Source organism: Martes martes (assembly GCF_963455335.1).
Source record: "Martes martes genome assembly, chromosome: 3".
NCBI classification, from domain to species: Eukaryota; Metazoa; Chordata; class Mammalia; order Carnivora; family Mustelidae; genus Martes; species Martes martes.
In genome coordinates this window covers 115,558,830-115,586,522 of record NC_137890.1, presented here as the reverse complement: position 1 = coordinate 115,586,522, position 27,693 = coordinate 115,558,830, and the positions used below count along the sequence as shown (strand labels likewise).

At 40.3% G+C, this 27,693-nt stretch overlaps 1 protein-coding gene across 1 annotated transcript; it reads right to left on the bottom strand.

Annotated features, from left to right (window-relative positions):
- Nucleotides 1-442: 442 nt before the first annotated feature.
- Nucleotides 443-25,599, bottom strand: LYPD6 (LY6/PLAUR domain containing 6; the record flags this gene model as incomplete). The annotated part of the gene is made up of 4 exons (XM_080798662.1): nt 443-610; nt 2,550-2,680; nt 16,705-16,803; nt 25,482-25,599. The coding sequence occupies 4 exons, from the start codon at nt 25,597-25,599 to the stop codon at nt 443-445; spliced, it is 516 nt and encodes a 171-aa protein (XP_080654788.1).
- Between the last annotated feature and the right edge of the window lie 2,094 nt (nt 25,600-27,693).

The window sequence follows — 27,693 nt, the reverse complement described above, 5'->3', positions numbered from 1 at the left end:
AAATTTATGATTATATTTAAACCATGGTCCTTTACCTTTCTCCTGAAGAACACATATCTATGCATGTCTGTATAACATATTGTCTAACGTCTCAGAGGATCCCAGGACCTCCTATGGATCATGCATGTATTCCAAATTAAGAACCCCAGATCTCAATAAATGCAGACTTATTTCCTGGAGTGAAAAGAAAGGTTTGTGGTATACGACTCAGGGTCTGTTTGGGGGCAGGCTGGCTTTGATGAGGTCTTGGGCTTGGAATGACTAACACTGAAGCAATGCTTGTTCCTCATGGTAGGTGGAAATGTTTGGCTGTGAAGACATCTATGAGTGTCATGTTTTCACATGTCTAACTATTGTCAAGCCAACGACTCATGCAATGACCATGGACCATGGACCATGGAAATCTCCATGGACTGCTACTATACATGGCACCTTGGAGCTGCTATAATGTGAGTCCCAACCACATCCACAAGCAGGACACCATCACTGACATAAAGTGTGGGTGCCCACTTGTCTGATTTATGGGTGACGTTGTGGCAAATGTGGCATCAGTTTCATTTCGGGGGAGTGGCAAGTTACAGATATTTCCTTCACAACAGGAAGTGCAGACCTGAAAGAAAGGAAGAGAAACAGAAGGCTGATGAGAAGCTGGCAGATCTTGGAAGGAGGCAAGGATTTTTAGAAGGAACGGTCTCCCTCACAGTCAGACTGAAACAAGAACCTGTTCCACAAAAGAGGCACCAACCGTGCATTTAAGGAAGTGGGATGAAATTTCATCTGGAAGCAATGTGATCAACATGGAAACCCTTTGGACTAAGCTTCAAGGAACATGAGTTCTGTTTTTGACATCCCACCAGGTGGTTATTACATGGTTCTACAACCTTCCTAGGTCTCAGCTTTTCCATCTGTGAAATGGGGATTATAATATCCTACTACCTCAAAGAAACCCCTTCTGACTACTTGAAGGCACCATTCAGAGGGTAAACTTTCACTTGCCAAATTTCCACAGTGTAAGTGAAGTGAAAACAACCCAACTTAAAATTAACTATTTACTTTCATTAGAACTGTCTACATAACTACTGCCATTCTTGTGTGTTAGTTAAAATTTGGAGGGTTTTCATTAATGGAATTATTCCTGCTTTATACTACTTTATTCATAGACTGTAGGAAAGAAAGAAACCTAAAGGAGTGTTGGCTGAAATTATTTGGGGCCATGGCTACACAAAGTACAGACCAGTAGCTTCAGCATCACCTGAGAGTCTCTTAGAAATGCAGAATCTCAAACCTCACTCCAAATTTAGTGAATCAGAATCCGCATTTTAACAAGATCCCCAACTGATCCGTATGCACAGTAATACTCAAAAAATTCTCTGATGGTCAATATCCTATTTAGTCATTATCCTGCAAGGATCTGAGGCTGGTCACAGTTGACATGGGCTAGGACGACATCTTGAGGAGGGAAATTGATAATATTGAGGAGAGAAACTGAAGGTCGGAAGTGAGCCTGAATGCTCTCTGTCAGACAGAATTACAAGCTCTGTGACCTGAGCATATGATGTCACTTCTCTGATCTTTAAATTTTTCCATGGTAAAGTAGCCACAATAAAGCCTGAGAGCCTAGCTTGCTGGTGGTGGGGTGGAGAGCGAGATAAAACCCTTGGGTTTACCTTTTACATTTCAAACCAGGATCAAGTCAGCAGATTATATTTTAAATCTGAATTCCTACTGTATTTCACAAGTTGCTTGAAAATCTGGTGTCTTCTACTAAATGCTACTAAACATGGTGTTCCAGGGTTTTGAGAGCAGAAGTTGCCTCTGAGCACCAGGAAGGCAGCCTGAAGGGGAGAAGCGAGCCAACTCCAAATAAAGGCCAAGGCCTGATATACAAGATTATATGTGGAGCCAGATCTGAACAGCCAGCAGGAAGAGTCAGGGGCATTCCCCATTCCACCCACAGTCAGGCTGCCTTCCTCTGGTCCTTCATATTCTCCTTCAAGGCTGCACTTGAAGTTCATTTAACACTCAGTGCTTCTGTATAGGCACCAGATGGGAGTAAACCCACAAGGAGATGGTTCTCTGATCACCTACTCATATGATTCAGGACCCAATGGATGCCTTCCCCAAGTCAGCATTCCAATGAAGACATGAGCCTCACTTCACAGATAGTTATCAAAGCTAAACTGCTGTGGCCATGCTCAGCAGAATGAATTGTTGCTACATCTGCATTACCATTGAGGATATGACACTTCCCTAATTCCTCATCCTTCTGGTGGCTTGATTACTTTCTTCTGAGTAAAGAAAGGGCTTACGGTAATTTTTAATACCCTCTTGGTATTGCATTTACATAATTTACATGGGTTTTCCTATGCTCTGATATAAATTTATCCTCTTAGAGCAAACAGGAAAGGAGAATCTTCTTATCATGGTATAAAGACCGTCAAAAACCAGGCTACATCAGGGAGTGAGAATTTGCTCATGAGCACTGGCACACATCTGCAGCAGAGGAAGGCTGACTGTGCTGTACCCATCACTTGCTTTGTTGCCCAGACCTTGTGGCCTTCATGTTCAGAATCTCTGCAGCCAGTGGACAAGCACTCTTCCAGTGGGACGCAGCGTTTGGTGACAGAGATGCTGTTTCCTGTGACTTCCATTGTATGCTGGGTGTAGCAGTATCTGGTCTCTGTCAACAGAGAAAATATGTTTCAGTTGAGATGGGAGATGTTAGCCCAATCTGCCTGGAAGGGAAACAATAGGAGTGTCAACACTACAAGTCTTGAAGAGACTTAACAGCACATGAGACATACACTGTGTTGAGTTTCTGTCCAATCCCAAAGACGTCCTTGGAGAGATGCACTTCTGCACAGTAGGAGGAGAGCCTTCTGAAGAACACTGGTCTCCCTGCCTGTCGTCATCCCCATAAGCCAAAATATAATGGTGTCATTCTTTGTCTTTCAAAAAATTTTTCCCCCTGTATTGATTTTTATTTTGGGGGATGAGAGGCTTGGAGGGATGATTAGGATGCGAGAGTCCACAATTTTCAGGAAGATAAAGGGGTGAAAAAGTTCAATGAATACAGGTTAAAGAAAAAAGAAGTTAGGCAGGTAACAATGGTCTTCAAGGAATTAAAAGGCTATAGCAGCAGCTGGGTGTGTGTGGTGTGTGTGTGTGTTTTGGAAATAGCTATTCCCATGTAAGGGCTGAACAATTAAAAGTAGATTCATTTTATCTTGAGAAAATGACTTTATCTAAAAGAAAGAACTTCTTGACAATAAGCATAGGTGGATTCTAGAATTTAATCCCACCTTGAAGGTGTGGAAATGAAGGAGTATCATTTCTCCCTAGTATGATTTCTAGGATGGCAGATGTATATGGATCATGATGTAAGTTTCTAGACATCCCTCAAAGTCTTAGGAATCCAAAAACTTAAGATTTCTTCCAAACTACCATGGAGAATTTTTCTACTTCTAATTTAAAGACCAAAGAAAAATGGCTTTGTCAAAGTAATTCTTTAAGGCCTCTAGGCAGTATTCAGCTTTCTAAGCCTGGGATTTAGGAAAATGTTCCTGCTCCACTTTCAGATTGAAAAAGAAAATGAATAATTCTTAAGAAATGTCACTGAGCTGTTTTTCATCCATATCTTGGACTCAATTTTGCATGCTTTATACATTTTGGATATTTAGTGGCTAATGTGGAATTATGACCTTCTATGATATTATTTATTAGGCAGTAAAAATTCCCCCACCAGATTCTGTCACAATTTTGGCAGCTTTGAACCAAAGTACTAAAGTCCAAAGAAAGAAGCTTAAGAATTTCAGGCCTTGAGAATGAGCTAATACAGACCACATTGACACATCTTGAGAGTTAGGAAAATTCAGGGTTTTTAACAATCTTCCCAAACACTGCCACCTGACAGGAACCTGAGTGACCTCTGACTGAGTCTTGCCAAGGACAGAGATTTTCTTGATGGGTACACTATTGGGGAGTGTGCCTGGGCTGAGTTTAGTCAATGCCCTCCCCCAAATGCTATCCCCACAGTGCACCCTGACCAGAATTTTGTCAGTGGGAATCAGGTCAAGGAGCCCTAGCTAGCTCAGGGTCCTGGGGAGCTCTTTGCCAGTGCAGTATGTAAGGCAAACCTATGAGCTCACAGGAAAGGTTGGAAGTTTTGCACCAGGCAATAATTCTCCCAAAATATTTTAAAATTGGAATGACTGTTTTTCTGATGCCAAGGAGGTGGCAGATCTCTGATTTTTAAAGCCTGTGACAGGTTTAAGCAAATGGAGACCAGTAGCCGGAGAGATTTACCACATTTCCCAAAGCGGACTGATTGACCTCTTTGGTACCAGACTTGGACATTTACGGTCATGACAAGTACACCTTTCCCACCCGGCCCACCTTCAGATGTTCATGAAACCAGTAAAGACAGGAATGCCCTTATCTCCTGTCTCCTCTTCACGCGGACAACCAGGAGGAGCTGCCAGAGGTTTTATTGCTCCAAAGGTAAATCTGAGCAGATAAGATCAAACATTTATGGAATAAGTAAACCACTACATGGTTTCAGTTTTGGAAATTGGGTTTGCCCTCCAAGCATTAAATTCTTCTGTCTTAAGTAAGCCCTGACTAAGAATTGGTGAACTTGATATAACTACTTTTTGTTCTTACTTTTGTGTCCATAATAAACTCTCTTTTAGTTTATTAATTGGAAATTTATTCCACTGCAGGGATAACTAATGAGCTTTTTTTTTTCCAGGGAAATATGCAAAAGTTCAGTACCTAATAAGCTAATTCTTGCCATCCTGGGGAGAGAAAAATGAGGCTAGATAAAAAAATTTCTTACACTTGCCATATCTAACCCGTGAAACAAAGATATTTTAAGAACACCCCATTACTTCTAGCAGCAGCTACCTTAGATCTGAAGCATTAATCCATTCCACTTCTTATCTTATAAAAACCCCTAGGTGAGTTATGAAATGTTAACGTTAAAAAAAAAAAAAAGGTTCTACAGTTAAATAAGTTTTGGAAATATTCAAATAAAGTTGAACAGATTTCTTTAGAACACAACTTAGGAGAGCCTTGAATGTGTATGGTGATCTCTAAGGCGAGTGGGGGGGCGCGGGGCACACAGGCAGCATTTCCCAAGCAGGACGAGGTGGACCACATGTGGCTTATCACGGGGCTGTAGAATTGATAAAAAAGGAGTTTCAGCCACAAAGCATTGCTCTCCATGCATTCTGAATAATCCTTGGGTTAGTAATGAGGTTACAGGAGAATCAAGCCTGCTGATAACTTCACACTAAAAGGATTTCAAAGGCTTTTATCTAAAAGATAAAAGATGGATTTGAATTTCTACCAGGTTAGTTTCAGCCTCTAAAATCTTATATTCTGCAACTGCAAGGTATTCCCAGAGGTTGTGAAACCAAAGTCTTTCACTTTAAGACTCACAGGCATGCAACCAAAAGCAGAACTGGGTATAAGAGGGCTTAATCAACTAGTGGAAAACACAAAATACATAATTTTTCGTGAAATACACACACACACACACACACACACACACACACACGTGTTACATAACCTAGTTCTGAAATCAAAAAAATGTTCAAAACTAAAATGTAAATTACCAATTCCATTTTACCCACCAATATTCAGTTTCTCATAACAGAAGCTGTATTTAAACAAAATATACAGCAAATAATTTGAATTAAAAATGACCAACTCTTTGGTAAAAGACTTCCTCGCTACTCAGTTATTCCCTATGGGTCCACTAGTTTTGGTTTTGTTTTGTTTTTTTTTTTACAAACATATATAATGATTAAAGTGATGCTAGAGAACACTCACCATGTGTGAGAAAATTAATGGGAGGAATATAGCTTTAATCATAGTATTACAAATTATATTGAAAAAATAAAAGTCTAGTGGCAGCTGCCAGCCACTCCCAGCCTGATTCCTGACTGTGATCTCACATCTGGCTCTGCTCCGTCCAGGCCCTCCTCTACAATGACTGTTTGCCTAAGTGTCCCACTGGATGCCCTTTTCCCATGTGTGACCCCAAAGGATCTACTTTGTATAATGTAGATCTGGGATCTACCGTGTATAATGTCCTCTGCGTGATTTCCCTGGGCTTCAGAGTTTTGTCTTCAAGATTTTCTCCTGCATCTCTGGTCTCTTTTTTTCCTATACTTTCCTTAACCTGAACATTGATATTCTTCCATGTTCTGTTCTTGAACCTCTTCTCACTTAAGTGACTTCATTCAACCTCTGATGACATTATCTTTAGTCTGATACTCTTTTCCAAACTATAGAACTAATCTCTAGCTACCTCCTGCACATTGCCAGCAGCACCTCACACCTCATGTATCTCAAACAAATCAAATTCCCCCTGTTTGTCTTCTTGTGTTTCTATCTTAGGAAGGGACATCCTAAGATGTGGCACCTCCATCCTGGACTAGAAAATTCAGAATCAGCTCAGAATTCTCTTCCCAAACTGGGTGTCTTCAAGTTCCCTGAAATGTCTCCATTATCCTTTTAATCTTTCTGTTCCATTTTCCATTTTCCCAGTGGGGGACCTCATCATTTCCTATCTTCTTTGTCTCTGACTTCTCTTCTTTCTAATGCAGATGCTAGACAACCACCAGCTATATTACTGGAACCAAGGTCAGATAATGCCTCTTACTGTGTATGAGAGCCTGAGTGAACCCTACCTGTCGAGGAGCCTTGGCTGCATACTGCCAGGTTTATTTAGCCTACTGGAGTGGCCAGTAGGTGGTCCACTGTTTTCTCCCTGCTCCTAAAGCTGTGTGTCAAGAGTGTAAGAGTAACTCTGCTTCACTGCTAAAGGAACCGATTACATTTATAACTCACATCTTGAAACTCAGCACTTTTTATTATTCAATATTCCCCTTGATCTAGGCCCAGACTACCTCATGATTGCTTGCTGGATATTTGAGACACCACGTTATAGCTTTTGACCGTTCTTCGCAACAAAAATTTCCCCCTATCTTCTGCTCCTGGAAACCTGTTCTTTAGGGTTCAATCTAAATGTGATGAATTCTGTGAAACCTTCCTTGATTTTCCTCCCAACCAGGTTCACAGACCTTCTTAGCTTCCTCATTTGGTATGTCTGGCTTTCCTTCTAATCAGTTTCTCAACACGAGCACAATTGAAGTTTGTTTTGTTTATTTGTTTGTTTGTTTTTACTGACTGATTTTTTTAAATTAGTGTTTTGTTATTCTGAGATAATTATAGATTCACATAAGCTTATAAGAAATAATACAGAGGGACCCCTTCACCCACTTTTCCCTAAATGGCAACATAATGCAAAACTATGGTACAGTGTCACAATCAGGATGTTGACATTGATACAGTCAAGATACAGAACATTTCTATCTCCACAAGGATCACTCATGTCAACTTTTCATTCTCACATCCTCATCTACCTTCCTCCAACTGCTCCTTAATCCTTGGCAACTATTAATCTGTGCTCCATTTCTATAACTTTGTCCTTTTAAGAATGTTGTATAAATGGACTCATACAGTATGTAAACTTTTAGGATTAGGCATAGTCACTCAGCCTTATTCATCTGAAAGTTATCCAGATCGTTGTATCAACAGTTTGCTAATTTTTGATCCTGAGTAGTATTCCATGCCATGGATGTATCAAGGTTGGTTTAACCATTCACCCATTGAAAGGGTATCTAGGTTTGGGATATTATTAGTAAAGCTGCAATCAACACTTGTATTAAGGCTTTTGTGTGAACATAGGTTTTCATTTCTCTGGGATAAATGTTCAGCAATGGAATTATTAGGTTATATGGTACGTGCCTGTTTAGTTGTTTAAGGAACTGCCATACTATTTTCAAGAGTAGCTGTGCCATTTTATACTCCCACCAGCAATATATACATGATGTAGTTTCTCCTAATTCTTACTGGCATTTGATGGTGTTCCTATTTTTCTGTTTTAAATTTAGCCATTCTGATAGATGTACAGTGATATCTCATGCTTTTGATTTGCATTTTCCTGATGGCTAATGATATTGAACATCTGCTTATTTGCCATCTATTTATCTTCCTTGGTGAAATATTTATTCATGTTTTTTGTCCTTTTCTTAATTATTTTGTTTTTTTACTATTATATTTTGAGAATTCTTTATATATTTCAGATACTAGTCCTTTGTCAGATATTTGATTAGTAAATATTGTATGTCAGTTTGTTGTTTGTCTTTTTGTCCCTTTTATAGGGTCTTATGCAGAACAAAGGTTTTTAATTTTGATAAAGTCCAGTTTACCACTTTTTCCTTTTATAGATCACACTTCTAATAGCAAGTCTAAGAACTCTTTGCCTACCCCTAGATTTCACAGATTTTCTCCTGTGTTTTTTTCCTAAATGTCATGTAGTTTTATATTTGGCATTTAAGTCTGTGATTAATTTTGAGTTAACTTTTTGTAAAGGGTATTATACTTAGGTTGAGGTTCATTTTTTGCTCATGGATGTCCAAATTCTCCAGGACATTTGTTGAAAAGGCTCTTTCCTCTAGTGAATCAGATTTTATATCCTTGTCAAAAATAAGTTGGGCATATTTTTGAGAGTCTCTTTCTGAGATCTCTGTTTGTTCTATTGATCTGTGTTGCTATCCCTCTGACAATACTACTGTCTTGATTTCTGTAACTCTATGAGAAATCTTGAAAGAGGGTAGATTGTTTCCTCCCACTTTATTTTTTTATCAAAATTATTTTAGCTATTCTAGTTTCTTACCTTTCCATATAAATTGTATAATAATATTTTCTATAACTACAAACAATTTTGTTAAAATTTTCATAGGAATTGCGTAAAACCTGCATATAAGTTTGGAGAGAACTGACATCTTTACTATGTTGAGTTTTCAATTCATGAACATGGTATCTATTTACTTAAATTTTCTCTGAATTCTTTCATTAGCATTTATGATTTTAGCATACAAGTCTTGTACATGTTTTATTAGATTTACACTGAAGTATTTCTTTTGAACAATTGTAAATGGTATTATATTTTTAAATCCAATGACCACATGTTAATTGATAGTATATATAAGTTGAATTTTGCCAAAATTGAATTTTATGTGTTAGTCTTAGTATCTTGTAATCTTGCTGAACTTATTAGTTCTAGGAGTTTTGTGTAGATTTGCTGGGATTTCCTACTTAGAAAATCATGTTGTCTGTGAGATGGGACAGTTTTATTTCTTCCTTTCCAATCTGCATACCTTTTATTTCTGTTTCTTGCTTTATTGCACTGGGTAGAACTTTCAGGATGATGTTGGATAAGAGTGGTGAAAGAGACATTCTTGCCCAGACCTTCATCTTACCAGAAAAGTGTTTTGTCTTTCACTAGTAGGTATAATGTTTGCTACAGTTTTTTAAAATAAATATGCTTTATCAGGTTAAGGAAGTTTCTCACATGCTGTTTTTTCTGAAAGTTTTTGAACATGAATGGTATTGAATTTTGTCAAATGCTTTTTCTGCCTCAGTTGATATTAATACGTGACTTTATTATCTTTAGCCTGTTAATATTGTGGATTATACTGATTGATTTTAAATATTGAACCAGCCCTGCATCCCTGAAATAAGTCACACTTGGTCAGGCTTATTTTTAAATATTGTTAAATTCTATTTGTTTAACATTATAGTAAGGATGTTTGAGACTATATTCATAAGGAATATTAGACTGCAGGTTTTTGTTGTTGTTATTGTTTTTGGTACTTAGTCTGGTTTTAGATTCAGGATAATTATAGATTCTAGATAAACTGCACAGAGTACCTTAGATTAGGTGGCTTAAACAGCAGAAATTTATTTTCTCACAATTCTGGAGGCTGAAAGTCCAAGTTCAAAGTGTCAGCAGGGTTCATTTCTTCTGAGACTTCTCTTCTTGGCTCACAGATGGGCAACTTTCCATCTGTGAACATCTTTACATGTTCTTTCCTCTGTGTGTGTCTGTGTCCTAATCTCCCCTTTGTCACTGAACCTGATTTACCACTTTAAGGACCCTACCTTCAAACACAATCACATTCAGAAGTACTGGATGTTAGGACTTCACATGTGAATTTTGGGAGGACACAACTGAGTTGCCTATAACAGGATCTTTGGTGGAAGAGACAGTAACCAAACTATCATGTAAGTTACATGTCATGTAACTTACAGTCATGTAAGAAGACTCTGGGCTGTTGAAAATAATCAATTTCTTAATCAGGGTGCGGCTTCCATAATGTGTTCAATTTGTGGAAATTCATCACGCTGTTCACTATTCTGTGTATGTTACATCTCAATTATAAGTTCAGTGAAATGGAAAGTGAAAGAAAAAAGAATCCAAGATAAAAGAAAATAGACTTATGAAAAGAACGAGCTACAAACTGAGTCGCAGATAAGCTCAATTATTTAAAGTGTATCCCAATTAGAAATTATCACATGGTCTCTGATACCCAGGCATCTGATTAATCTCTTGGCTTTCCTGGTCCTATCAATCACTTTTCACAGACCCCTAAAAGACACTCTCTTCTTTTCTTGCCCCAAATAAAAAATTCTTCAAGACAGAAATTAAAAATAAATGAATACTTATTAACTTCACTGAGTCATAAATGTCCTCCTTTACCCTACAGTTGACACCACCTGAAGAAACTGCCAAACAGATACTTTCCTGGTTTTTGTTTTTGTCTTGTCTTAAGAAAAAAAAAAATCATCCATACCTCCTAAGGACAGGTGACTTGTTAAGTTGAGGAAACTCTCTTTTAAGGCAAATCACTAAATTCAGAAAGCTATGTGCTTATTACCAGGCAAAAGGCAAAAAATGTGATTGGGAAGGTATGTCAAAGTAATGAGGATAACTAGGACCTTCCCATGAACAGTAGTTAAAATAAAAGTGGTAAGAAAGAAGCATCAAACAGATGCTTCCTATTTGAGGCAATTATGTTAATAGAAAATACTTGGGCAAAACCACTGTGAAACGGAGCAGGTTAGATGAGTCCAGGGTGTCAAAAGAAAACCCACCTTGTTTAGGCTATTAGAACGTGGGTTAAAAATTACTGGAAAAGTTTTAATTAAAGAATAGATCTGGGAATTAAAATGCCAGCTGAAATGAACTAGCTTGTACCTTCTTACCAAAAAACAATAAAATAAAATTACAATAGCCAGATGGAACTAAAACAACAGAAATCCATGTGGAAGCATAGATGAGCTACCAAGGCAGATAGGATATGAAGAGCGATACCAGTGAAATGAACCACACGTTGAGTTGGGCCTGACATTCTATACCTGTTCTCTCCTCAAGGCACTTGTGGACTCCAAAGTTGCATACGCAGAAGCTGAGAAACCAAGCAGAAAACCCTGCTAAGGGGTAGAGAAGCTACACAGAACCTTGGTTACTCTCAAGGGAACTGGGAGGCGTGAACAGAAAATCAGAGGCAGCAGGGTAGCCGGCAGAGAAGGGAAATGCAGAGAAGTTAGGCTGCAGTCTGAGTACAGAATTCTAAGGCTGGCAGTATTTACTTTCAGTGCCTTAAAAATATCATTCCATTAACCTCGATCTTCTACTGTTTCTGTCAACACTAAGCATTGGCAAGGTTGTGCAGCAGCTGGCACTCTTAGGCACCGATGGGGAGAGCACACATTGGTCCAGTCAGTCTGGAAAACTGCCACACAGAATCCAGTAAGGCCAAAGCACACATACCACGTGCCCAGCAACCCCCCAACCCGGGCTAGACCTAGCAGAAATGAAGACATACATGTACCAAAACACATGTACAAGAATGCTCACGACAGTCAAAACCTGGAGACAATCCAAAAGTCCATCAGGAGTGCAATGGATGAATTTCAGTACATACACATCCGTGAGACTAACACTGTGGCTCAAATACATGGATGACTCTCACATAGATAATGTGACAAAGAAAGGAATACATTCTGTGATTCCATTTATATACAGCTCAGTGATAGTAGTCACAATTGTGTTACCTCCGGGAGATGGGGTGTAGTGACTGGGGGACCCTAGTGGCCTTCTGAAGTTCTGTTACTTAACATGGGTGACAGGCACACAGCCTGTTCACTTGGTAAAATTTCAATGAGCTCAGCACCTGTGATCTATACACTTTCTGGCATGGATGTTACACTTTAATTTTAAAATTTCTACTTTAAAAAAAGGAAGTCTAAGACTTCCATTTAGCAATATGACAAGATAGATCGCCTAAACACCACTTCATTACACAGAAGCCAGGAATGTCGGATAACACGTAGCCAATACCTTCTGTAGACATACACAGGAACTCTCCTAAACTTAAGAGAAATTCTAAGGGACAACGCTCGGTTCTGAGTTCTCTACCCAGGATAGAGGTGGGGGCTGGGAGATGTTCATAGATAAACCATAAGAAGATGTGAAGCCTGGGGTCGTGATGGGGTTTAGAGCTAGAATAAAGACCCCTTTAGAATGGTAGAAACCTTAGAGGGCTATATCCTAACATTGCCTAAAAGAGAAAAAAAGAATCCACCATAGATGAATTAACACAGAAAGGCTGTCTGTTTCAGCCTGGGTTCCATCTGAAAGAAGTCATCAATAAAGAAGTCTTTCCTGAAAATTTGTAACCATGGGGCTTGTCTTCAGTTATGCTGGGGACCACAGGTATATTTCCTGCTTATACCAGGTAACGGATATAAAAAGAGTCACTCAGTGTCATGCCCAGCTTTTTCTTCACTTCCACAGAAAAACCATGAGCAGCGAAGAAGCTTGCCCCTAAAGGATATGTGTTCCTCCATCTCAATATTTCTCCTGGTCTGATTTTGCATCAGTGGTAATTTCAAGTAAAGATTTCACCTTAAAGGGAGGCATTGGCTCTTCATATTCAAGAAGAAACCTAAGAGCCTTCAGTGCTTAGACATCCTCCAAAGAATGTGCCATGTTTTTGATTTGACATTCAAATTCACAGACTCTTAATAAACACCAAGACAGTCCCTCTCTCAAAGAGTTTTTAACCTTGCACACAGGCAAAACCTTTGGATCTGAATGCGTACCATTAACCCTTGTTTTCTTTCGCCAGCTCCTTTAACTGGTCCCTCATATAATATGATTTCAAGATTCTTTCCAACTCTAGTTATTGCCCAGAAGTGCTCAGAGACCAAAGACTGAACAGAAGCCAGCCAAGTGAAGCAATGAGAGCCAGCCATGGAGGGCTCTTAAATTCTCCTGTACGGTAGCAGGAATCTGTTAGCGCCAGAGGCAATAACAAACTGACAGAGAAGAAAATCCTTACATAACACAGATGTCAAAGGTAAGAGTGATAGGGAACCTGAGTTAGCTAGAGGTCACTGGCTGATGCCACCATCGCCCGACAGAGTGTTTCTAGTTAGGACAAGGCTTTCTTGATGCTTATTTTTGCCAAATGATGATTCATAACAAGTCTGCTTAATTATAAGCAAGCTTACCTCAACTGCTAAAATACAATAGTCTCTGTGTATATCCATTCGACCGAGTTCGGTTTTCAAAAATTCTTGAAACCCAGGTGGTCCCCTAAGCTATTTGGAATGGGGGGTTTGTTCCATAGAGATAAGATTAAATACTTACATGAAATGGTTTTTTTCACTTCCAACAACTTATTTTCACATCATGTGATAATTAAAACCGAGGTAAACATGTGATGAAACAAACAAAAACCCAAGAATAGCACAGAAAGCCAGGATGTTCTTCCATGGCAGCTACTGAGCCTTCCCTGACTAAGACTCTTGGTAGTCCTTCAGCTGCTTCCAACTAATAATCAACAGAAAAAATAAATACAGGGTTAGTCAGTTGTTTTTCGTCGTTAGACACAACTCAGATTTTAATTTAAGAATTATGATGCTATTTCCATCGTGAGAAAAATTTGGAGAAAACCCAGGAGGAAAGAGAATGGCTCCTGGGAAGTGGGATTGGTCAAGAAGGAAGCTAAGTGTGGCTCCGTCTCTTCTCCGGTTATAGCTTCAGTCTCTACTCCTTCCCTGAAAGGGTTAAGGCCCCACAAAAATAAGCTACATTTCTTTGCTCCCGCTATTCTCCCGCATGAACCAGTTGCTCCGCCCAGTTTCGGTCTCTTGCTGTCCAGTGAGCACACCTGCGAATCCCCTCTCCACACCTTTGCTGTGAGTGACTTTCCAGAAGCCACGCCCTCCTCCACATTGCACATAGGCGGCCCACTTGTAGGCTTTCGCCTCTTCCTCGTCCACAGTGCGGTCCCCTAGCCACCTCAGCCCCCAAATAGCAGTTGTTCCCATGAGCTCTCAGGGCACTGAATGCCACGCTTCACTTGGCACTTGCTTTTGTCCTGATATTTTTGACATTTGATGCGTTCAGATCTGATCTCCCCCGCTAACTGGGTGCTCCCCGAAAGAAGAAACCAGATTCCTATCTTTCGCTGGCTAATCCCCTAAAAAGCCTGGCAGGGTGGTTCTGTGTCATGAACCTCAGGGCATCACTTTCCACTTACCCTTATAAATTTAGGGACAAAAAGATAAAAGTGGGAGGAAAGAAGGGAAAAAGAGAAATTGTGTGAACACTGCGATTCTTTCAGATATCTGTACATTGGAAGAATAGATTTTGACCTTTGAAGACAGCATCAAAAGGGATTGTTCTCCTTTCCTGAGAGGAATTCAAGCAGAGTGCTACCGGTCACCTGTCTTTCCTTTGTGGCAGGGATATACTTGCCCACCATCAGACTTGGACTGGGCCTCTGTGCAATCTGGCCCAGTTCACAATCCCTCCTTGTCCTCTGCATTCTCTCTGCTAGAGCAATGCCGAGAAAAGCACCCCCACGTGTCCTCTGTGGTACATCCGACTCGTGGCAACTGTTTCAAAAGCTAACCTGCCAGCTTTGTCCCTGCTGGAACCATCCCAAAGGTTATTGGCTACACAAGCAGACTATCCTGTTTTTGTTCAGAGTCACTGTTTACAGTGGGTCTCAAATTTTGCTGCCTAGTAGAATGACCTGGGGCAATTTCAAAAATCCTTGCGCTCAGCCACAACCCACACCATTTAAATATGAATCCCTGAGAACGAACCCAGGCCTCAGTGTTTTAAAATCTTCCCCTGTGATTTCAATATGCCACCAAGCTTGAGAAGCAGTGGTTAAAACAGTCCATCAGCAGCCTACCCAAATGTAGGGGTGATGTTAGAAAAACACTGGCTTAGTCCAAAATAAGCACGTGACTGCAGAAGGCACTGCAGGCAGAACTTTTTAGCTCTGATTACCAGGATGGTGGGATATCTAGCTTGTGATTAAGCTAATCTTCAGCATCTCCATGCTTTTCTCTTCCCTAAGGTCATTTGGGACCCCATTAGCATCTCTACGTAAAAGTAAACAAGAGGAACTTGGTTGGCAATGACAACAGTACATTTCACTTTCTGTTAGTGGGGAGAGGAGCTCCCAGTGGTTCTTGCCCCTGACTGTTCATTAGTATCACCTGTGGTATTTGAATCTACCAGTGCAGAGCCCCGATCTCAGGGATGCTGGCTCAAGTTCTGTAAAACTTGCATTTCTTATCATGTGGGCTCCAGCCCAGCAGCATCTGTATCACCTGGGAATTGCTTAGAAATGCAAATTCTCAGCCCCCATCACAGATTTACTGAATTAGGAATGGGGCATGGGTGGGCACAGAAATCTATGTTTTAATAAGCCCTCCAGGGGATGCTGATCATGCTAGAGTTTGAGGACCACTGGCCTAGGGAGGACACAGGTTCCAGTGAGTTTGAAGAGATCCACAGGTGTTTCTACTGGGCAGCTTAGGTGAAAGTTGATGGGTTAAATAGTACTGTCTTATGCAGCGGATACCTGTGTCTTAATTTCATTTTCCACCTTCTCCTGATGTCCAGTCCTCCATGGGAGAAAGAGGGCCTTTCCCTAGGGTGAGCGTGAGAACTCCTGCATCATGTTAAAAAATAATAGATTTGGTGTTGGTGTATTCAGTGATTTTAACAACTGGGTTAAATCTCAGCGAAACCCATCTAACTACTCAAACATTTGTCAATAAAATGCTCTGTCCTCATCATCTCCCCATCAAATGAACTTTCTTCCAAAATTAAAACAGCCAATTAATTAGTGACTCCATAGTCAAATATAACTGTCCTTTTTATTCGAGAGAATAAAAGAGATATGAATGTGAATGTGAAGCCTCTACTTCATTTTGAAATGGACCTCTGGGTCAAAATTTCATGCTTTAATTGGGCATCCATCTCATCCTTTAAAAAGAACTTAATAGTTTAAAAAGCTCAGGTTTTTTGGTGCAATGATGGCATTTAGAATTCTAGCTTTCACACACTCTCAGGATAGGTGCCTCTGGCAAGATATGTAATAAATGGGATCTTTATATGAACATCAATTCATACTTTACATAAAAGAAGTTACTATGCAATGACTAATGCTTCAAAGAGTGGCCAATAGGCTGGTTGTTCTCTTCTTGTCCCGATTTGGCTGAGCCTGGGTGTGGGAAGGATCTCTTACCTCTTTTGGCACTCCAGTAATGCTTCATGAGAAAGGGGCAAGCCTATGATTAGTTTGTGTCTCTAAAAGCCTCTCATGATAAGTTGATGAGGAAAGATCTACTAATAGCCTTAGACAAGAGAAGTGGTTGAAATTGCAAGCATGCCTCTATCTAGGCGTCAAAGTCAACAAGGCTGTTCACTCATGGGCAGCTCGGGGCACCCCAGTCTGTGTACTGAGAGTTTACCTCGAGGACAGTAGATGTCTGGAGCCCATCGGTTGCACTCGTAATTGTCTGCTGCCTTTTCACAGGTGAAACACTTAAATCCACCAGGATATGGTGTGGCTAGAAAAAGGATCAAGAAAAATGATTAATTTTTTTTAGACTGACTACGGAATCCTGAAGCTAGACATTTTTATTTTTCAAAAAGTATTCTCAAAACAGCCTGCCTGGAAGTTTCTTAAAAAAACTAAGCATGTAACTACCATTACTCAGGAATTGCACTCTTGGGCATTTATCTCTGAGAAACGAAAACGAATATTCACACAACACCCGTATGAAAATGTACGCAGCAACTTCGATTGTGATAGCTGAAAACTGGAAACAATTCAGATGTCCTTCAATGAATGCATGGTTAAACACACAGTGGTACCTCCATATTATGGAATACTAGCAATAGAAGTGAACTATTAATACATTTGACAACTTGGATGAATTTCCAGGGAATTATGCAAAGTGAGAAAAAAAACAATCCCCAAAGGTTATATACTGTATGATTCCATTTATGGAACATTTAAAAAATGCCAACATTTTAGAAAAGGAGGAAAGATTAGTGATTGCCAGGAGTTAGGGATGGGAGTGGTTGGGGCCAGGGTGACAGGAAGCTAGAGGGGAGGCCAACAGGAGGGATTCTTGTGCTACTGAAACTGTTTAATGTCTTGACTTGGTGGTGGATACACAAAGTTACACACGTGAGAAAACTGTGCAGAACGAAATACACACACAAATACACATGAACACAAATAAAATTGGGGAAATCTGAATAAGACAGGTGGGTTGATTATATCAATGACCTGGTTGTGATTTTATTCTATAGTTTTTCAAAACGTTACCATTGGGGGAAACTGAGTGAAGTGAACATGGGATCTCCCCTGTGTTACTTCTTAGAACTGCTTATAAATGTACAATTATCTCCCCAAAAATTCCAATTAAAAATAGCCGCTCTAAAATAAGTCAATCAGAGAAAGACAATTATCATATGATCTCCCTGATAGGAGGAAGTCGAGAGGCAACGTGGGGGGTTTGGGGGGTAGGAAAAGAATAAATGAAACTTGATGGGATCGGGAGGGAGACAAACCATAAGAGACTCTTAATCTCACAAAACAAACTGAGGGTTGCTGGGGAGAGGGGGGTCGGGAGAGGGGGGTGGAGTTATGGATATTGGGGAGGGTTTATGCTATGGTGAGTGCTGTGAAGTGTGTAAACCTGGCGATTCACAGACCTGTACCCCTGGGGCTAATAATATACGTTAATTAAAAAAAAAAACATTTTAAAAAAGTAGCCGCTCTAGATTTCCAATGATTCACTCTTATGTTTCAACTTACATAGACATGTCAATATGTATATATAACTATTAGGTTAAATCATTAAAAATTTCTTTAGGTTTGACCATTTTTGAACTATAAAACTGGCCATATCTCTCATTCAATCTGATATTTTTATCTAGTTGACTTGACATGGTTAAGAATCACTAGAGATGGACCTGGTGCTGGGGAGGCTCAGTCGGTTAAGCGACTGCCTTCGGCTCAGGTCATGATCCCAGAGTCCTGAGATCAGTCCTGCATCAGGCTCCCTACTCAGCGGGGAGTCTGCTTCTCTCTCTCTCTACCTCTGCCCCTTGCCATCACTGATTCTCTTTGTCTCTATCAAATAAACAAATTCTTATTAAAAAAAAAAAAAGAAGCCTTAGAGATGGTAAGTATCAGCTCAGAAAAGAGTTTTCTTTACTAAAATCTATGCTGTGCAGAGGTGACGCTCCCAAGGGCTGTCTTGGCCCGTTTCCAGCGTCCACGGGGCAGTCTGCTAAGGGCACCTGGTGGATGTGGAGCCACTAAAGGCCTCTAGCTCGAACCTGAGGAACGAGCGATTCCAGGAAGCCCTTCCTAGCCTTTCCTCTCCCCTCCCCCTTGAACTGCCACCTCCTACCTTCTGAAGAGACTGTCCTCTGGGTATGAGTATCTTTGCCTTCACTTAGCTCGCTCAGGCAGTGAGGTGTCTGGTGAGAGTCACGCTGCAGACCGTACCCTGCACACGCAGAGCCCAGCGGACATCTAAGGACGAGCCTCCCCAGTGTCAGGGTGCCCGGAACGCCAGGTGTCTCTGTCCTTTTCACTGATGTGCTTTAACTTGCTGCTTATCAACTCAGAGTTTTGCCTTTCATAAACAGAACTTTTGCATTTTCTTTTTAATTTGTAAAATTACCTGGCCTCTTTGAAAACTACAGACGCTCAAACAGTTCATCTGCAGGACCAACTGTTCTCCCTCGCAGATGGCTGAGCCTGCGTATCCCCCTGGTGGAAATCATCATCTCAGGGTAAATTGCTTGGCCCACATGGAACCAATTAAGTATGTTATCAAAAATAAATGAAGGAGGAGGCAGCAGCTTAAGGCCAAAATTATGGGCCAGCTTTAACTTTGATTTTCACCTTGCTTGGAATGGCTGCCGTCCTTGTACTTGCTTGCAACATGTCACGGAGCTGACTGACAACATCCAAGAACCTGACAGGATCCAAACTCATAACTGTCTAAAAAAGACAAGGAACTGGACCTCTTTAGAAGCTAACTACATTCCTTCAAGTAGTTGGTGACTCAAATTCCGAAACAATGATTGTGAGTGCACAGACTACTTTACAACAACTGCACTTCACCATGGAAATTTCACCACAGGGAGACACACTCTCCCCATCGTACAGTTATAATAAAACAGAAGTAAACTATTTTGTAAAACTACACACAAATAATGTTTATATCTCCACATCTTGCCATCTAGATAGGTGAGTTACATTTGAATTGAAAGATGCTACTTAGGTAAGTACATGCCTGAAGAATTTAAAACAAACAGGTTTTTGTTTTTTTTTTAAGATTTTATTTATTTATTTGAGAGAGAGAGAGAGCGTGCATGAGTGGAGAGAGGAATAGAGGGAGAGGGAGAACCAGATACTCTGGCTGAGCAAGGAGCCTCATACAGGGCTCAGTCCCAGGACCCTGAGATCAGGACCTGCGCCGAAGGCAGCCGCTTAACCAACTGAGCTACCCAGACTCCCTGACAAACAGGTTCTTAAATTCCAAAGCCACTCCATATTCTTATGGACACTCAAATTAGCTTATTTTGACAAATACTGTTATGAGAAAACCCATACATAGTATTTTAGGACACTGTCCTATTGGGTACATGGAAAAACTAGCTTCACTATCAATTTAAAAATGTGTAATCTATAAGTCAGTTTAAAAGAAGAACTTTAAGAGGCGCCTGGGTGGCTCAGTTAAGCGTCTGCTTTAAGCTCAGGTCAGGATCCCAGGGTCCTGGGATGGAGCCCCGCATGGGGCTCCCTGCTCAGCGGAGAGCCAGCTTCCCCCTCTCCCACTCCCCCTGCTTGTGTTCCCTCTCTCGCTGTGTTTCTTTCTGTGTCAAATAAATAAATAAAATCTTTTTTTTTAAGTATTTAAAAAAAAGAAAAAGAACTTTAAAACAGCTTGTAAAATTTGAGGAATTATCAAAGTAAGTGTTTTGGGGGGAAAAAGATGTAAATGATTTGTCACAGAAAAGTATTTCTCAAAAAATTATCATCATATGCACCAAGGTTTATGACTGCAAGCTAGCCGTTCCCCTTCAAACTGCATGATTAATTCACGAGAGCATCCAATTTTATCTGTCACTACAGCCAGTAAAACTTTTCACTGGAATGTTGGATTAGTTATTACTGGAAACTTTCCCATCAAAGAGATAAATTAAGAACTCTGAATGAAGAACTCTGAATGAAGATTGGTGATCGAGCCACTGCAAGAATAAACTTATTGAGAACCTCGTACTAATAAGCTGTAGTGTTCCCAAATTTGGACTATTTAATAGACTCTTCAAAATGACCTTTTGTAAGACTAGTGACATATTACATTAAATACTAAGTTATTAGGAATAACTTACACAAAGAGGTCTGGACTCTGAAGTTAACCCAGAGTATATCAAAATCTAAACAGGAATACGAGCTAACACACTATGGTAGCAAAAGGACGCTTTGTTTCACATCATTTATCTCTGAACGTGTTTATCAGCACAGGTGAGTTACATTTGAATTGAAAGATCAACTAAATGATCTCCTTTTCAGCGAGTTTTACTTTTAAATCTGCAAGTTCATTTCTATGTGTGTCTCAACCACTAATGTTTGCTTATAGGAACTTGTGTTTGCATCTTGGTTGGTAGTACTGATCAGTGAATAATCAAACTCCTTTCAGTGACAAATCTTTTCAAAGGGCCTCCGTTTTTTAAGTAGCTAATTATAGCACAATACCATTAAATGGTTAAATTCTTCCCTCTGAAAATATTTAACCCAAACTAAGGTCTACAGATGACCAACTGTCTCCAGTAACTTGCTAACTGATACTGCATCTGATAAAGAAGTTCTTTTTTTAAAAGGAAGGAAAAAGATTCCTAAGAGATGTGTTATTTTCTTCTTTGTTACTTCAAAGCATTGCAGGGCAAGTAGAGTTTCAAATCGTTGTGGGCTCAGCTGTGAATGAATCTAATTTGGCTCTTGATCACAGAGTTAATAAGCTTAGTATTCTGTATTTCAGGGCATAAGTCCTTGGTCCCTCAAGAGTAGGTGATTGTAAAGAAAAAAAGAAACGTCAAAGTGCCTAGTTACTTCCTGTAATTTAATCTGTCCATTAGAGTCCCATGGTCAGATGTGGTTCAACCGACTATAATTCATTTGTAAGGCAAGGGAAGAGATTTCATCTTTGTTTCCATCTCTTGGAACTTTTGCCTGGACAAAGGCCTTCAGTTATCAAAACTGTGGTGAGAAGAGAATCTTGTTGTAAGAGGCATGCTGCTACGTAATGCACCCAAACTTGTGTTACTCTTGCCAAATCAATTCCCATTGTTTTTGGAAACTGGATGCAAACTTAAATTTTCTAGAACTCTAATAAATCGATCTTCTTTCTGAGTCCATCTAGCAACAAAATTTTGCCAATATAACTTGAAGACTATGAACAAATTTCTGACAGAAATGCATTTTCTGGTACCTTTCTTGAGAGTGCCCTTACTCCCTGAGACTTACATAGCATAGAATTATGAAGAAACTTGGTTGGCTCCTATCTGGGTATAAGCAAGCCCCCTTCAGAGATACAACTTTTTGTTCCATGTGATTAAGACTCAGAAGATGCAACCAGAGGGGAAACTGGATTTCTCAGGAAAGGTTTCTATTTTTTTTTTAAAAGGTTTTATTTATTTATTTGACAGACAGAGATCACAAGTAGGCAGAGAGGCAGACAGAGAGAGAGAGGAGGAAGCAGGCTCCTTGCTGAGCAGAGAACCCGATCAGCTTCTCGATCCCAGGACCTGGGATCATGACCTGAGCCGAAGGCAGAGGCTTTAACCCACTGAGCCACCCAGGCGCCCCCAGGAAAGGTTTCTATTATGAGTAAAGAAATGGAGGCCAAGAACAGGTTGCAACCACTTAGGATGTTAACTCTTCTGATGTCTGGAACCCAAATAAGTCACTCCATTTCTCTGAATGCTAACTCCTGTTTTGAAGGTTTTATTGGTCTTTGGTATTTTAATCATAGGGTGGGAAGAAATTCACCATTTTTTAAATGAAAAAGAAAAGAAAAGCATACAAATTATAGAAAAGAATGTTATTGAGGACAGTGCCTCAAGTTTGAAAGCCATAAAGTTGATTTTTTTCCCCCAAAGGTTAGAAACTTCAAAAATTAGGGAACCAGGGGGTGCCTGGCTAGCTCAGCTGGTAGACCATGCAATTCTTGATCTCAGGGCTGCAAGTTCTAGCCCCACACTGGGTTTAGAGATTATTCAAAAATAAAATCTTTAAAAAACAAACAAAGAGAAAACAGAAAAATTAGAGAACCAGAGATCAAAGGAGATTAGTCATGGGATGCTGAACTTTCCCCACCAGGGTTTCAATCTCACCCCACTTATGATCTCTGAGGGCTGTTCACAGCCCATGGGAAATGAGTTTGTTTGCCCGGTGCAGGAAATTCATGTGTCTTCTCAACATCTCTGGCATCACTGATTTCTCCTTGGATAGGTTCTGAGTGGTATCTAACATTGATGGAATCTGGCTCACTCGCTGACCCCAGGAAAGCTGTTTGTGCCTCCATCTACAAAGTGAGGCGATTATATTAATAATTAAAAGTCAAAATAATCCCACTCTTCCCTCTATTTTTTATGCTCTATGTTCTATAGATACCGGCTTATTTGTAGAGAGATCACTCTATCTAAATCTGGTCTAGTGGGTACTGCTCAGGGGCAGAGGAACATGACCTTTTAAAAAACCAAAGTGTAAAAACAAGCAAACAAACATCAAAAACTTCTGAAATGGTGCAGAGAATTGTGAAGTAGGAACTGTTGGCAGTAACTTCAAACCAGCAAGAATTTTTACTTCCTGTGACCAGTCGCAGAGACTCTGAGAACTCAACTCAGAGCTGTTGGTAAATCATTTATGTATAATATAGCTTAGAAATGACATCTTCTAGCCTCCATATCTGAAGATCAAATCAGAAAGCGCTACCAATTCTTTCTATATGGGGAATTCTTCTTTCTTAAGACTTATTTATTTATTTCAGAAAAAGAGAGAGCATGAGTCGGGGGAGGGGCAGAGGGAGAGAATCTGAAGCAGACTCCATGTTCAGCACAGAGCCCAATGTGGGGCTCAATCTCGTGACCCTGAGATCAAGGGCTGAGCCGAAACCAGGAGTTGGCTGCTCAACCGACTGAACCACTCAGGCACCTCACTATAGTGAATTCTTTCTAATCAGGCCATGGCCTTATTTACTTAAAATAGGCCACATGAGCGGAACTTTCTCGCCAATTTCCAGAGAGCGGGAGTGATTGCTTCTCTGGCCTGGCAGAGCTCATCCTTAAGAGATCCCATTCTGAAATGGCCTTTTCAGATAGGGGTCCACTCAACCCAGGCACTGACCCACCACAGCACTGGCACAGGAATGGTGTGTGCGTTTTATTATTGCACACTTAAATCCAATCCCCTTGATTTTCCTCTCCACCCTGTGTGGACAGTGACAACCTCAGGGGAGGCCTATTTTTTGGCCTAGTGACTACTGAGTCTATCACTGAAGCGAACAAAGAATCCCATAGAAACCAAAGTCTTTAGCAATCACAACCGAGACTGAAATCCAGGTTTTTGTTCACCAAGTCTAATAAAAAAGCATGGCTCTTTGGGGAAAAGAACAAAATACAATCCTAGAAAACACAGCAAGTGTCCAAGCACCTTCTTTTCATGATTACTAAAATCGACAGTCCTGCAAAAACAAGGAGCCAGATAATCTTTCCACACAATTAACCAGTAGGCACCAGACTTTACTGGTGAGATTGTACAAAAGCATTAAGTCCGAAGGAACTATCTGCTGCCTGTAAAACGTATATTTAGAGTTCAAAAATTAGAGTGACATATTTTCAGCAACCTCAGTTGACCACCTAAGCCAATTACCATAACATCATAAGCAATGAACATCCAACTGCCTATTATATATGTGCCTAGTATCTTATGGCTATTCTTTCTAGTCCACAAAATAATGCAACAGGGTGTGTATTATCTTATCCATTCTAGAAATGCAGAACTCAACACTTAACAAGATGCCTCTACCATTCATTGAGCATTTACTCTAAGTGCTTTGCACACTTTCCTTTATTTAACCTTCACAAAGTTAGGGGATTTATTGCAAGCCAGAAGGCTACAAAGCAGTTGAACTAGCCACTCACCCAAGATCCAAGCCCTTGTGCATTCTGCGGAACACCTCTCATCTAAAGCACAACACAGGCACATTAAATACTGTAACCGTGTGGAGCTGAGGGAGTCCGTGTGTCTGCCTCCACTTGGGCTATCAAGATCCCCCAAAGCAAGAACTATGTTGTATTTGCCTTAATACCTCCCATGCCTACACAATGCTTGACACATAGAAGACACTCAAAAAATGTTTGCTGAACAGAACATTTCCAAATAGTTACATACCTCAGAGCCAATGCTAATGGTCAAAATATACCCAACAGACCCAGCTCTCACCTCCACAGGGGCCATGCAGAAGACGACTCAAACAGATATAAAAGAGAGAAGATAAATATAGAGACAGAGACCAAAAGAGGAAGTAAAACTGCTGTGTTTTCCCCAAGTGTGATCCTTAGAACACCACCAGTAACAGGAGCAGCTGAAATTCTTGCTGAAAGCAAAAATTCATGAGTACAGTCCCAGATATGTGCAATCAGACATGCTGAGGAAGGTATCTGGGCACCGACATTATTATGTACTCCCTAGATGATTCTTAAACACAGGAAACCAAAAGGGGTAGGGAATGGGAAGTTGTGGGAGGCCAATCACGCTGAAATGGAGAATCAGATGCACAGACAGGAAGACCAGCTATTATCTTGCCTACAAAGGATTGATCTTTGACAAACACCTCCATCCTGGGACATGCCGGTTCACTTTGATAACTGATTTGAGAGCTGGCACGAGTTAAAGGGAAGGGTGTTCAGAATCAGAGCAACTGTTCTGGGAACAGAGAAAACAAGCCTTAACGATTTGCCTAGAAATATAAAACAAACACCCTATAAAAAGGGGAGGGTAAAACAGGGAGCACCTGTACCCCCCAATTAAGTCAGCCAATGTTTCTCCTGCAGAAGGCCGGGGACAGAAGGCTGACTTCTCCTGTCCATTTCTCAACTCACATCTTATTCAAAGTACAATGACATTTCTGCAGCAAAGAGAACAGAGTCTTACTTGAAGGATGGAGGTAGACAATGTCTTTCACTGTGAAGTCTCTTGACTGAGCGGCTTTCAGACAATCTGCCAGCAGGCTCAGGAGCAGGAGCCAGGCCAGGGCGGGGCCAGGTTCCATGGCAGACCGAGGCGTCACTCATACAGGGGGCCTGGGAGCCAGAGCTCGGGACCACGGGAGGGAATTCGCACCTGAAATATGAAGCAAGACTCATCTCAGTGTCCAACTCCAGGAAACCACGGGAGACTTGGCAGAGCTCCTGTGCTGGGAGGATGGACTCGGGGCAGACAGGGAGCCAAAGGCACCGGGAAGTGGGTAGACATGGAGAGAAACGTTGTACACGGTAATTTTAGAGCACTTAGAACGGTCCAGTCCCAATCTATCCTTAATCAAGTAGCTAAAGCTCCATGGGTTGGAGTCTCGTCTCATATTCAGCAGAGATGGTATCAAGGGAGATTGGATTTTAATGAAATCCAGGTACTTTTGCCAGGAGGCCAGGGGATGTCTGCCAGAATGCAACAATGAGCAAGTCAGGTACAAGAGTTCAAGAGCATTTCCTTGATAATGGTGAAGGCCAGGTATGAGAGTGCAGCCTTCCTGGGTCATGGTGCCCAAAAAAACATATACAGTGTAGACTTTCAGATTTGGGAAAAAAAGAAAAAGAGAGAGAGAGAAAGAAAGAGAGAGGAAGAAAGAAAGAGAGGAAGGGAAGAAAGGGAAGGGGAGGGGAGGGGAGGGGAGGGGAGGGGAGGGAAGGGGAGGGGAGAAGGAAGAAAGAAAGAAATGAATGTAGGTAACTTAGCCTCTCCGGAAACATTAAAAGGATCTTTGCAGTTCAAAATCTCCTTTACATAACTAACAGTATTGGCTGGGTGCTGTTGAAGCCCTTTCCACATGTCAATGAATTCCCCCAACAACCCTATGAGGTAGCACTATTACCATCCCATTTTGAGTAAACTGAAGTCCAGCAAATAAGGAGAGGAGCTGGTTCAAACCAAGACAGTCTGGCCACTGAATCCACATTTGTAAATGCTAAGTGTTACTCTGTTCTTCCAAAGACTGATTCAAAGTGTATCAACTTAAATTGATACAGTGAGGTAAAAGTATCACTGTAGCACTAACCAATCATCATTGTGTCCTTCATTCTGTATCTGTCCTTTTCAATTAAAATCCAGAGCATTAAAATCTTTTACTAGGGTTGAACTGTCCAGCTCACTAAGAATGTGGATATGTATCTTAATTTATACGTGCTATTTACTTGCCATCTTACTGCTTTCCCATAGAATCTGTTTCTCATGTTCTACTCTTTTGCAAATACCATCATTCTATTGCCCACACAAGGGGTCACATTAGATAGTCACTTTATTTTAAACTGGCAGAAAAAAACTCCAGTTGGACATTTTGTTTACAAATTTTAATATGAATATTCAATGAGATTTTTTTAAATCATGGCAAAATAATTTTATAATTATTAGTTAATTAATAGTATATTTAATTTTATAAATTAATGTAATTAATTTATAATTATAAAATTATTTTCAAAATAAATAGATCAGGAGTAAATAGATTACAAAACAAAATCAATAGAGAAAATCAATATGAATGGATCAGATATTAATTAATATTTATGACAGCAGGATAGAAAGTATAAAAATGAATACAGAAGATAGAACACTCTAAGGAGCTCAGAAATACACACAAATATTGACATGATATAAATAATTTTTCAAAATTATAGAACAGGAAAATATTAACTGAATAGTATTCTGATTACTTAATTAAAAACTGGAAAGATTAAGCAAAACCAAACAATGTACAATACACTGCAATTAACTCCAGATAGACTGAAGCATTCATTATTTTTTTTAAATAGACAAACTATTAGGAAATAAGAGTGGAATTCTTATCACCCGGTAGCAGCTTGCGGATGCCAGCCTGGCCAATTTCACGCTCACTCCCCATCTTCTGTTTACATTTGGTTCCCCAGGCAAATGTGCATTCGAGAAGGGAATGAGCTGCTTGTTCCCTTAACAAGTATGACTGCCAGGCACTGTACTAGGCACTTGTTTAAAAAATATGATGAGGAAACAGACCAATATTAAAGATATTTTTCATTTGCCAGGGACAGAGAGAAACATAATCTTATCTTCAGTGAATGCAGTGGTGCTATGTTTTACACACAGCTGAGGAAGGACTCTGCCCTGCTTCCGCAGC